Below are 13724 nucleotides of genomic sequence, written 5' to 3' on the forward strand. Positions count from 1 at the left end.
TTGTTCTAATGCAAAGAAAACAACGGGATAATCATACCGAGCTGCTTTTGCAAAGGAAAATCATGTTTGATAAACATTTTAGAGTTCTTCTAAAGAAGAACTTAAAAGAGATGAGAGTACAGAGATCTAATAATGGTGCATACTTGAAATTCTAAAAGGCATCTGACACATTCCCTTGCCAAAAACTACTAAAGATGCTGTGCTGCCAAAAGAAGTTGCCATATCAGTACATTGTTTAAAGATAGAAGACAAAGAGTATGAATCAGCAGCTGTTCTCCCCTAAGCATGTGCAGTGCCAATAAAACACCACAGTTCCGCTGCTGGGGCAGGCAAAGTATCACCTATTTCTAAGGGTTCTGAGACAGCAGTTTCTGAATGCCACAGTGTAGTCCAGTCAAAGTCACAAAGGGATTAAGGAATTAAAAAATTGCAGAACCATTTCACTTAAGAAATAGGTGTTAAAAGCAGTAAACCAAACTCATTGTAGAGATTTGAGAACAATTAATGCTGAAAAAAATACAAAAATTCAGACTTTTGTACATATATATTGAAATGAACACCAAGTTGAACAATAATTATTCAGAACTGAGTTATTGTTCTGAAAATATAAGTGCAAACGTTAGGAAAAAGCAAAACACCTTGGCATCATTTTTGGAAACAATATAAAACAAAACATAAAACAAATTATTTTTTTAATATATCCACAGTGAATTCTGTAAGAAGTTCTACCTGGTGCTCCTTCCTTGAGAAACTGGAAGAGTACAGCAAAGTTCCACAAAGACAATTTAAGATACAAAAGAGCTCTCCAGCAACAAGCAATTAAAAGAAATATGACTCTTCAGCACAAAACCGAAACAGCTAAGAGAGGCAGGATAAGATAGAGGTCTACAAACTCAAAAGCAAAACAGAGAGAGCACCTGAGGACTGTTTTAATGCCTGCAGGCCTCAACCAGAGCTACCCATTGGTGGATTCAAATATCCCAGTCACAAACTGCTGGAGGTACCAGAGTGTTCCAAGGTGACACACACCTGATCTGTTACCTACCCTGCACAGTCCCTACTTCCCCTGTCTGAGACATCACACCAGGCCAGACAGAACCAGGATTATGTTAACCAGTTTTCTGTTCTAATTTACCAGTTCAAAGAAAAGGGAAGCAAAAGCTTTTTAAAAGTATGATTTAAAGCTACCAACACTTCAGTCTGGCCCTATGGCAACAGCAATAATAAAAACATGCTATATACTGGAACTTTTTAAAGAAATTACTCTGTGGCATGCTGAGATTCTTCTGACAGCATTATTTCAGGTTTTAATTGCAAACATAAACTAAAAATTCCATTGCTAATAACTTATTTAACAGCTCCCTTACCCCAAAAAAAAATAAAGAAAGGTAATAATAATTAGGATCAGAACTTACTAAAAGAAAATTATTTCTAGTTTCTTAGGTTTGGCTTTTGGTCAAGAAATGTCACACAGGGTTTGTCTGTAAAATACCAAAGACGGGTATGGGCAGCAGCCAAGTCACTGACATATTCCTACTTCACTTGTGAAAATGTTCCAGCTGTCCTTCCTCACCTTCAGTGCCCTTGGAAAAATTCACATCATCTCTGGCCAACTCCTTCTATCAAGGAAAAACATAATTAGCAATTATATTTTTGGTGCAAAGACACATATGACACATAACAGCGATAACAGGAAGATAAGGACTCATGGAAGGATTACTTCTAGTGGTATTTTATATTCCAAAGTGAGTAGCACAACCAACTGTAAAATCTCCTGTTCATACACATACTCCTTGTATTATTTCTCAATACATACCTGCAAGAAGCTTGAACATGTATTGTTTTCTGGCACAAAGACAAAATTTCTCAGCTGCACAAATCAAGAAAGAAGAAAATCTCCAACTTTAAAGACTCAGTTATCATCAGTGAGATCTCTTCTTTCTGTATCGTGGTGTGTGCCAAGATGGGAAGCAATTTCAAAAGCTGAATCAACATCTGGATCATGATGCAGAGAGCACCAGAGCTAAGAAGTGAAGGTCCTGAACCACACTCATAGTTTTCTTTAGAGATAATAAAAACATCAATTATCAAAAATTACTCAAGCTCAATAGAAAAGCCTGAGGTCAAACACTTGGTAAGTTTTCAGCAAGACAGGAACACTCAAAATCATTTACAGCAGAATAATTACTCTGCTTCAAAAGTCGCTTCGAATAAAATAAATGGCCATTTTATTGACTATACTCACATATGAGGGAGCATCAACTTAACAGCGGAACTGAGTGTTCATGAAGATACAGAGCAAAACACAAAACACCTTGACTTCGTGCTCTGGAAGTGATACCTGTTCTAAACATCTACTGAGTCCTTGTAAAGCGTCTTACAGAGCAAGGTCTGCAGCTGTAGAGTTCAGCAGTGCATGTGCAGCTCAAGCTGAGAATATGACAGGATTAGCAGCTCCAGTGCTGTAGCAATCCTTCAGTGGGCACATACAAGAGACACTGGATTGAGTGAGTGCTGCACATACATTCAGGAATGGAACTGGGGCTTTGACTTTATAAAAACACATTGCATATAATTAAAGCTTCTAAAGGCAATTCAGGTATGCTGAAGATCTAGAAGTTCCTAGCTTTGTAGTGTTAGGTACAAACAAACAAAGCTCAAAGGAAACTCCTTGCTACTTTGTAGGGACTAACTGATAAGAATGCAAAACTATGCATTCAAATCTTTGCCCTACTTGAAAAACTTGATGCAATCATACCTGCCACCCAATAAACACGTCTCTGCACTTTATTAACCTTTGTGTAACACGATAATTCAAATAAAATCTCATTCTATCCCAAATCAGCAAACAGGACTTTATAAAAAAACCAGTGCTTTAAAAATGTATCAATACATTATTAAAGCTATCACTGTATCAAAACCAGATCTTTTTCAAATTGCTTCATACACAGACTTTGTCATACCAAACAGACTTTCAGGCAGCTAATCACACACGTTGCACTTCACTGCTGCTGAATTTCTTCTCTGACTAAGTAAGACCAAGTCAATTATGTACATCAATCTTCAAACAATTTCCAACCCTCTCCCTTTATTTAATATATATTTATATATTACCATCATGACATTAAAGCAGTCATTTATTCAAGGTAGAACTTAGGTCATAAGCTGCAAGCCTCCATCTACAACCAGAACACTCCCTGTAACATATGGGCATTCTAGAAGGAAGACAACAGCTTGTGCAACTTCATGAGGCTCTCCAAATCTTCCAAGGAGAATTGCTTTCTTCAACTGATCTTCTTCCAAATGAGCTGTCATCTCTGTGTGAATGAAGCCTAAGAGCAGAAAGATATGAAGAGTTACCCAACCTTCGACTAAATTTATCTAGTGGATTTCCCACTGAATATTACAAAGTGAAATCTATTACCAGGATCCTGCACCAGCTACCATTCTTCAAAGTCTCCCAAAGCAGCCTACATCATTTGATGGCCAAAACCACTTTCTTATCTAACCAAAAAATACTTTCATTTTTGGAAGCAGTAATGCAATAACCAAAATGCAGTGATCTATAGAAGTCCATTTAAAAAACCCAAACAAAACCAAACAAGAAAGGGTAACTAAAATTCAATCCAAATACTATATTAGTAACACTTTTCTGAAAGACAAAATACACTCGTTTCACCAAAATGTTCTCAATTAAAATATGAGCACAAAATGTCTGGCAAGAAACCTTCTCAGACTTTAGTGTTTGCATTCTATTTTAGAACTCATGGCAGTGCTTGCGTAGTTTCTGTTAGAGCACTCACTTGAAGAATATTTCTTGACATTTTTGAAGGACCTTTTTTACAGTTTTCCATTATCTGAGATTTGGCTTTCCCACTGCTGCACAACTCTGCAACAAGCTGCACCTTTATAAAGAGCTGATCTTACCTGCTTTCTAGCTGCCATCAAGAAGGGAAAGCCTCCCTTTTGCTTTCTACTGTAACACTCTGCCCCTTCATGATGGCTGTGGATGAGCTGCTCAACTCACTAAAGAATAAAAGTATTTTCCTGCCTAGTTCACAAGCTGAACAGGTTCATGTAGAATTCTGAAAGGCATCAGAGGTAGTAGAAGGTAAGCAGCTGTGTACACAGTTATGAGTGGAAAAAATTCAGAAAATATAGGAGGGATTTTTCCTTAAGGGTGGCAGTTTGCTTGAACTAGATCATCTTAGGAAATCACAGCCTTTACTCACAAAAATAACTTTCAGGATTCCCTCCTTTTACTACAGGGAGACAGGGGTGCTTTTATGACAGCTTTCTCATGGTCTGTCATGTTTCCCTAATATCAAACAAGCATCCTCTAGCTGGAGACAAGGGTAGCTCTCCGTCTCTAAGTAGATCTAATCCTTCCATCTGCAAGGACAGTGAGTTTTGAAGAAGGATCGAAGAAAAAAAACTACATTCATTATGTAATAATGGACAGAAGAATAGGTAGACTCACTCTTCCAAATTTCTTGGTGTTCCCTTAAAAAGACTGAAGGTTTTCTGAAATAATGTATTATACTTTAAACAAACAAACAGAAGATATTAAAAATATTTACTTACAAAGCTGAAGAAAATAACAGAGATTAGTCTTAAGTTACTTTCAGAGTACAAGAAAGATCCACAGTCTTAATCAATTGCAACAGTCAAGGATGCAGGAATTCCTCAAAAACTAACCTGGAGCAACAACGTTGACCCGAATTTGCTTTTTTGCTACTTCTTTAGCAAGAGAGCGTGAAAATCCAACTAATCCTGCTTTGGTAGCACTATACACACTTTGACCAGAGTTGCCTTTAAGTCCTACAATACTCCCTAAAATAAAGAAACATCAAAGAGAAGATTAAATGGGTAACTTGAAACATTGTACTAACTTTATCATTTTAGTTCTAAACTTGGAATGAAAAATGTGATCACAAGAAAAGAGTAAAATATGCGTGACTTTATGCACTTCAGCCTGCTAGGATAAGCAAATCTCCCAGTTAGCTGTGATTTTTGTACAATTCATGTATCTATGTTGACCAACAAGCACCAGGAGAGTAAAATTAAGACTTTTCTAAAAAAAAAGTATCCTTGCCCAGATTAAAGAAAGAAAGAAATGGACTGAACCTATCAATTCCTAGTTAATTGCCAGCAGCTGGCATATATAGATATTGAAAGAACTGGTAAGAATAGAAAAGTTTCTTTTTTCAATAAAATATAAGCTCTGAGGTGTTTATTACTGAAAAAAGCTATTTAGAAGTTGCTGAAATTACACAAAAGAATAAGCATTCATAAAGAAATGCTAAAGATAGAACGTCTAAATACAAGGAAAAGGAAAACAAGTAAATTGTAACAAGCAATGTAATATGTTACACCTGCTAAACACTTCTAGAAGACCAGTACACAGAACTTCATTGGCTTGCACAAGCAGCTTACCTATATTGACAATAGCACCTCCCTGCTGCTGAATCATGACCTTTAAAGCAGCCTTGCATGTCAACATTGTTCCCAAAAGGTTAGTGTGAATCTGGGCTATCATATCTTCAGTCTTGGTTCTCAGTAGCAAACCATCCCTGACAAACAAACCAAAAAAACCCAAAGAATTCACTGAACAACCTCCTGATCATGTTTACTCATAAAGAAAAGACTGTTGGACAGAATTGGGCTGTATGTGGCTCCATACATTCGAGCATTTAAAATGACAATGCTGCAAGAACTACACACAGCAAAAAAAAAAAACAAGTTAGCCATGCTTCTGGACACAGAGCCTCCTGTGCAGAGTGGTAATAAGCACTGTTTCGGACCATTCCGGGGGAAAAAGTGGAAGAAAGAATAGAGGGGGAAGTCAAATTCAGAATGCAGATACTACAGTGAAAGCTGTATCATCTGTTAGCATTTTACTGCCATCAGGAACAAAATATTGGCAAGCACTTTAATATTGTTTTCAGATGTGCTCATTAGCAACACTCTTCCTAAGCACAAAGGGCCAGAGCACCTTACAGTGAGCTGCCTTCATCTAGAATTACCCATAGTCTTGTAAGGAGTAACCAACCTGTTGATCCCAGCTGCATTAACCAAGTAGTTAATAGGACCCAAATTCCTCTGCATCTCCTCAAAAGCCTTTTGGACTTCTTTTTCACTGGATACATCACAGCTAAGTGCCAGATGTCCTGCTGTATTGAAATATATATAACGTCACAATAAAAGCTGTATTTAATTCACAAACCTTCTTCAGAATGCATCAGCTCAGTTGCAAAACAGATGTTGAACTAGTTATAATTTAAGGAACCTGTTTAATCCCCAGGCAATTAAATAAAGACTATTTTCAAGTATTGTATTCATTAGTTATGCGACAATTCCTTGTCTTATATTTTTTGCCTTTTGGAGCCAAAAGTTCAGCATGAGCAGACTGGTCTCAGTTCTGGCTACTTCAGGAGCTGAGGATGACTCAACACCACCTCTGTTGTGACCACAAACAATTCCATTCATCTTAAAATTCCCATCATACAGACAAAAAAGATAATCTACTTTCTCAGTAAGTATTGTGAAAACAGAATTGTACCAATATAGCAGGTTTTTAGTATGTCTCAGCCTTTATTTTGCTTTCCATCTAGTTAAACAAGGAGGGGTTTTTAAGGACTCGCAGCTTTCACCAGTCAGCCAAGCAGGGAGCAGTGAGGAGATGAGGGCACAGCAGCATACGTACCCCCAAGGTCACGGGCAGCGCTCTGGGCCACGTCCAGGTTCCTAGCAATGATGGCCAGGCGGCAGCCCTTCTGCGCCAGCAGCTCTGCCACAGCTCTGCCGATGCCACGGGATCCTCCAAAAACAGCACACACCTTGCTCATCTTCAAAATAATTCATAAATTGCAAATAAACCATCAACTTGGCGTCCAGTGGAGCAAGACGTTAACTGCTGCTCTTGTCAACATCACAGCCTTTACCTGTTTGTAATAGTGGGTTACAAAATTAGTGATTTGGTTTTTATTCATTCGTTTGTGTTCATTTTTTATTCAAAATAAGCAGCTGAACTAAATTAGATGCCACCTCTACAAATGAAAGTTAATTCTTAAACATTTATGAACTAGTAAAAAATTTTAAAAATCACACACATAATCTAGCATTCCAATAGTAGAGTTATGGCAACTCTTATTCAGTTGATGAATTATGTGATTTAGGTACCTAAAGGCCATAATGTATTGTTCAGCTGCTTATTCAAGGCTGATGTACTGGTTGTAATTATATTGTTCTTGCAATCACTATCCTTGTGCTGAGGTCATTTAGCCTCAAGGTCTCACTCCATCGAAAGTATCTGTGTTGGACACCACCAGTGCAAATGTCACTGAGTATGATTTGAAACTACTGCATTCACACTGCTTTAATAATGTCTAAAAACCCCACTAGCCTGGGGTTTTTTGTTTCTGCTTTTGAAGGAAGAAAAAAAGCTTTTTGAAATACGAAATTATTCTGAAGTAGCTAGCTTTGATGTTTAAAATGGAGTACACAAAGAAAGTACTTCTGCAGATGATCTTTTATTCTGCAAGCTTTAGAAACCAATCAGCTGTTTTGGGATTTCCTGAGGAGACAGAGGCAGAATCAAGCAGTAACAATGAACCTTTTTTCCATATATTTGAATAAATCCTTTTTGAACCCAATTATACTGTCTTCATCCCGAGGCAATGAGTTTTATTATTTGTGGGAAAGTACTTCCTTTTGTTCTTAATTTGCTTTCTGATTAGATAATTCTATACATTTCTCCTCATACCTTCCCATCACTGTTTCACTCTCCACCTGTATCCTTTCAGGTCTATTCAGTCACTTCTACACATATGGAAGCTATTCAATACATCACCAAAGAGCGTCTGAGTCCCTAGACCTTACCCTTGGCCTCACTGAGGTCTATTAAACCCTTCTGGATGAGTGACAATCAGAAAAGCACCTGGTACTAAGTGTACCAGGCCACCACGAACTCATGCAGTGGCATGAGGATTTTGGTCTTCTGTGACAGAGTCCGAACAAGCAGACAGTCTGTCCTTTTCCCTAAGTATTCACAAGTGCCTGAAACCAACACACAAGTGTCTGAAACCAACCCTGGCAAGTTCTTGGAGCAATGAAAGCCCCCTTGTGCATTAACCAGGCATTCACAGGTGGGGCACAGGGCCCACCTGCAACGCAGTAACGCAGAGTTTGTGCTTTAACAAGAAACGCCATACAGGGTCCCTAGAGCCGCAGCAGGAGAAATGACCTGCTGTTCCCTGGATAAATAACGGCAGGGAAAACCAGGTATACTTGGAGCAACGCAGGCACCTGTATCACCTTCGCTCTTCCTTCAGAGCCAAACTATGTAACGCGGGACCCCGGGGCTCCGATGGCAGCACCCCACGGCGCTCGGCTGCCAGCCCAAGGGCACCTTAAACAAGGGCGAGCGGGTTTCCCGTAGCCGTGCCCGGCCCGACCCGGCGCCTCCCTCCTTCCCTCCTGCCGGCGGCGGGGCTGAGCTGGGCTCCCGCCCGGGCCCGGCTGCAGGTGGAGCCCTCGGCACGGGCAGCGGGAAGCGGCGCAGGGGGCCCGCGGGGCACGCCGGGACGCGCAGCCCGCGCCGCCGGTGCCAGGGTGGCAGCGCGGCCGCTCCGCGCCGTCCCTGCGTGTTCCCGCGGCCGCCCCGCGCTGTCTCTCCGTGTCCCCCCCGCCCCGAGCCAGACACGGGCTGCGCCTGCCGCCCCGCCACGGGCACAGGAGCAGAAGGCCAGGACGCGTTCCACGTGCACTCCGGTACCTCCCGGCCGCCGGCTCGCTTCCTCACGGAGCGCGGTTCCCTCCCCGGGCAGGCCGGTTCCGCTCCGCGCTGAGCGCATGCGTCACGGCGAGCGGCGTGACGTCACCGCCGGGGCCACCGGCGGCGGGTCCCTGCGGCTGAAGGAGCCGGGGCGGCGGGCCCGGGGTCCGGGGCTCTGCGGCCTGAGGGGCCGGCACCGCCGCTGAGCGGCCCAGGCCCCGCGCTTACCGCCCGCCTCCTCCGCGCTCGCACACGGGCAGCCCCTCTGCTTTCACCGTGCGCTTGTCGCTTTGAAACTCTGTTTTACAGCGTCGGCGTGGAGCTGAGAGCAGCCCTTGTTACCCCCTTCCTGCACAAAAATGTGCTTCGTATACAGATACAAGCAGTTGGATGAATCAGGGGTTTGTTTCTCTCATTTGCATGTATCCTTGCCCCAAAATCCCAAGGATCTTGTGTGAGGCATCACTGTACCACAGGAGTTACATTTCCAACACGTTACAGCAGATAGCCCAAAATACAGAAGAATCTATGAGATTCCTATTGAGGAACCAAAGCAAACTTCATGATATGCAATTAAACTATTATTAAAAAATCTATTCTGTTGTAACAGTAATGCTGTTTACAATTATGATCCATGTCTGATGATGTGCTGGAGGGGTTTCTGTGGACTCTTAATTAAGTCACACACACTGAATAAATTTTACCCCCTGAGAAATACTAATAAAAGCTAAGACAATTTTGTACAAAAATACATTTTGGATTTTTTTTTAAGAAAAATTATTAATTGTTATTATTTTCCACAGAGTAATATGCTGAAATCCTACTGGAGTTTCTATGAACAAGCATACTGTTCTTGCTTTTGAGTTGAAAGGTGTTTTTCAGAATTTCAGATTATACATGTTTCACGGGAGCTGTAGAGCATTTAATAACTTTAGTTCTATGCATGTGGGATTCTTCTTTCATAGATTATTCTTTACATATAGAAGACAAAACAGATTTAGGTATTGGCAAACAGGTGAACATCTGTAAGAAAAATAAAATTTTGAAGAAAAGCTATGATGACAATTAGTTTCTTTTAGCAAGTATATTTAGATTGCAAGCGGCTCTTTTCAAAAGAGTGAATGAGATTTTGTGATACAATGATGTTTATGACCATGCCATATTCTGAAAGCTTGGAGGTCCCTGTGATGAAGAACAAAAGGCACTGACAGATGAGACTGTGACTCAAAATAGCCTCTGACCAAAACTTTTGGTACCTAGCATAATTAAGGACCAGGATAGTTTTTCTTCAAGTGAAGCTTATAAGCAAAGTAACACAGAGTGCAAAAAAAATGGTCCTTAGTGATGTTCTCTGAAGATGTGTATGCTACAGAGAAGATGAAATCTGCCCGCTGCTGTCCTTATACAATATGATGCTCACAGTTAAGTGAAAAAAATATAAGTAATTACCTTATTTCTGACCTGTGTCCTCAGCCATACAGCTGACCTACTCTTGTAAGAAAGTTAAAGACTAATCTGTCCTGTACTGTTAAGATTTTGCTGACACAGAGTAAGCATGAGGTAAGTGTGGGGGTTTTAAAGTGTGTTATAGTTGACAAAGTTAAATATCCTTTTCAAAAGTTCAGACAATATTCTGTTTAATTCTTGTTCATTAACTTAGTGTTTAAAACCAGATGTATGTTCATTCATTGGCCAAAGTGACATTAGCTTTTTTTTTTTTTTTCCAGATGCCTGGTTAAATCACAAGATCAGATTAAGCAGAGTTCCTCTGAGCCAGTTTATTCACACTGATTTCCCAACAAAGCTAGTGCAGTGCAAGAGACAGATCAGTGTCATAATGATTCCCTTTTGGGGGAACAGTAGCTGATACAAGAACCTGATCTGATAGACCTGTTCCATCTATCATAACCAGATCTGTAACAGCTACTTCAATACTGGTCATTATTATGCCTGCCTTACTATTAATGTGAACATATAATAAGCTAATAATTCTTGTATGTCTGTCTGTGTGACCGTGTATACACACACTTGGAACCTATCCACAATGTACAAAATGATGCAGCTGTCTCCTCAAGCCTAAAGCATTCAGACATTAAAAATACTCTTCCTTAGAGAGTTATATTTCCCTTTCTTTAAATATTTTAGTCATTCTCCCACACAACCAAGATACTGCTTTCAAGTAAGAATTTCTCTATTAACATGGGAACAAACAGAATAGTCTCAAACAGGAAATGATGTTTGATATATCTAAAAGCACGAAACGCAAATCAGAGCAAATAGCACAAAATGGGCCACTGTAACTGAGGTCCCCTCCATCAGGTATTTCAAATTCCTCCTGAGTTTTGATTTAAGGCAAGATTTACAGAGCAACTTGAGTCTAATCATTAACCACAGTGGTGCCTGAATCTATGGCCTATTAAATTTCTGCCAAGAGTCACACATGAAAGAGCAATGCTGCTCCAGTGTCCAGCAGCATTTTCATAGCGTTCCCTGTACTGCTTGTGAAAGCATACCTCCCATATTACATGGGTTTTGTGTAAGGCCTGGGACAAAGCAACTGGAGAACTGGCTGTGTGTGTGCTCAGTCCTGTTGGAAACAAACACCTGCTGGTTGGAGCACTCAGCTCTGAGAAAACCTGCTTTCAAGTCTCCTCCCTTGCTGGAAACATGGTCACTAACTTCAGTTTTTCACCACTGTACAAGCTTGTCATAGCTAGCAGTCTGGAGTGATTTCAGTTCATAGGAACAAGAACAAAAAGTTAAAGTGGGCCAAGAGATTTGACACTCGAGCCAGATGATCACTGTCCGGAAATGTAAACCCTTGCGGATTAACCATCAGTTTAAATCACCATTCAAGAAACTATTTTGCTTTTCAACTGGTGTAATAAAGATCACCTCCCTAGCTTAAGCAAATCTCGTGATGGGGGCATGTATCTGGGATACAGGAGTCATGGGTTTAGAACAGAATTAAGCCAGGGAACAGCTCAAGAGGTTTCCTTCTTTCCAGGTCAAATGATAACTCCGTGACACGGCACACAGTCAACATACTGCCATACATTTCTTCCTGTAAAAAAAAAGGGGAATAACCTAGGGTTAGGGTTTTGAAAACCACAAAGCCCAGGGCTCCAGGCACACTGCAGCTGCAAAGGGCATCCCAAGGGGAACACAAAACTGCCACCACATGCCTTCCTTCACTGCTTTTTCCCTGGAACCAGCCCTAGCCCTAGGCAGGAAAAGCAGCCTAGGGCTAGGGCTAGGGTTACGCCTAATTTTCTACTTTGCCTAGACAGCTCAGCACTGAATCTGCTGTCTCTTTTTTTTTCTTCTTTCTTTAGGAATGCCCTTGTCATTTACCTTGGGAAATATCCTATCTATTTACTAATTTTATACTTATATATATATATATGCTGTATGCCACATAAAAAATATATAAATAAAGAACCGCCAGGTTTTATGTTGCAGTTCCCAAATGTCTTTGATATGGCCTCAACCTTCTAGGGAAGTGACACAAAGCTGAGATAGACTGCCAAGGAAGAATCCAACTGCCTTATTGTGCAACAGGAAAAAAACAGCCCTCTCCTCTCAGTATTTTGCCACTTGGCAGACCTTCCCCAACCACAGCAGTTCAGATATTTAAGTGGCCAAATTGCCACACCTTTGCTCTTAAGTGATCTTTTCTTATGACACTGCAGTCTGTTTTGTTTTTCTAGACCATGCAAAATCTCTGCAATATTTATTCTTGTGTGATAACAGTGAACTTTTATCATGCCAACATGAAATGGTTTTATACAGTTCTGCTACCTTTTAAAAAAATTGAAAACTTCTTCCTCTTAAGAAATTTCTTTCTGGTACCTCCGTGTAAAGTCTGAAAACTCTGTGAAAACTCTAAAAACAAAACACAGCACCAAAACCAAGAACAAAACAAAGCTATCAGAACCTTGGCAAATTACCTAATGTTTTCATATTTTCCTGGCTAAACAGGTTTTGCCACTAGGACCAGGATTATTTCACACGTCAGCGTGAGGCCCATGTTTGAGTTAGCACGGTCACTGAACTGCTGCTGCTCGCAGTGAGCAGTCAGGCACACCATGGAGGGAACAGAGAGGAGCCGGTATTACTGCTGCTTCATCTGCTGCTAAAATGGAACACCTCTCTTCCAGTGCTGACACACTATAATAAAACAACCCCAGCATTACCTGCACCTGCAAAGCTACCTTCAAGAAACATTTGTCACACATTCAGTCTCTGTCCACAAGTCCTGTCTGATCGCAGACTCTGGACATTCCCAGTGTGTATCAGTGGACAAAAGAGATGGAATCTAGGATCTCAGCATGTCCTCAAATCTCATACTTCCCTCCATGCATCCCACTCCTTATGTATGCCATAGAGTCTATCTGTTTTTAGTTCCTAAGTCCCAGGCCAGGACTAGGAACAAGGAAGAAATAACCAGCTCAGCCATCAAGGGACTAAACTCACCACTTTCTGTACAGCACCTCTTCGACAGACAGTTTTTGACATCATGACTCTGCATCACACAGAGCAGTCAGCATCTCCCAGCAGGGCAATCTGGAAAACAGTCAAAGCTGTCACCACCACAGAATGACATGTCACTCCCAGCAGTCTCCACTGACCATTTTGTATAGAAAGGATGGGTTTTTTGTGTATTGCATATTTCATAAGCGTCAAGAATATCACTGAGATTCTGGTACAATAATATCCAAGAGTTTTGCAGAAGTATTTGAATACTCCTGAGTAAATAACTCTCTTCCTGTTCTCTTAGAGGCAATTTAATTATATCTAACATACTTAAAATTAAGTAGTCTCAGAAACAGCACTTAAAAATAGCTAAAAACTGTTTATAAACATCTACTCAAGGTCTTGCACAATTTGCTTTTATTTTACATATGAACATCCTTAACGTCCCCATTTTGCCTTTCATAGTCTCATC

General features: G+C 40.7%; 1 protein-coding gene across 2 annotated transcripts; it reads right to left on the bottom strand.

Annotated features, from left to right (window-relative positions):
• Window positions 1-2202: 2202 nt before the first annotated feature.
• On the bottom strand, window positions 2203-8892 carry CBR4 (carbonyl reductase 4). 2 transcript variants are annotated; one of them, XM_041395793.1, is made up of 6 exons: window positions 8777-8892; window positions 6707-6944; window positions 6053-6170; window positions 5437-5573; window positions 4699-4833; window positions 2203-3332 (listed from the first exon to the last, which is right to left on the bottom strand). In XM_041395793.1, the coding sequence occupies exons 2-6, from the start codon at window positions 6846-6848 to the stop codon at window positions 3154-3156; spliced, it is 711 nt and encodes a 236-aa protein (XP_041251727.1). In that variant the 5' UTR covers window positions 6849-6944; window positions 8777-8892; the 3' UTR covers window positions 2203-3153. The 2 variants fall into 2 exon arrangements, with proteins under 2 accessions (XP_041251727.1, XP_041251725.1); XM_041395791.1 differs by having other exon boundaries at window positions 6053-6173.
• Window positions 8893-13724: the final 4832 nt, after the last annotated feature.

Source organism: Onychostruthus taczanowskii, unplaced genomic scaffold (assembly GCF_017590055.1).
Source record: "Onychostruthus taczanowskii isolate IOZ18803 unplaced genomic scaffold, ASM1759005v1 scaffold12, whole genome shotgun sequence".
Lineage (NCBI taxonomy): Eukaryota > Metazoa > Chordata > Aves > Passeriformes > Passeridae > Onychostruthus > Onychostruthus taczanowskii.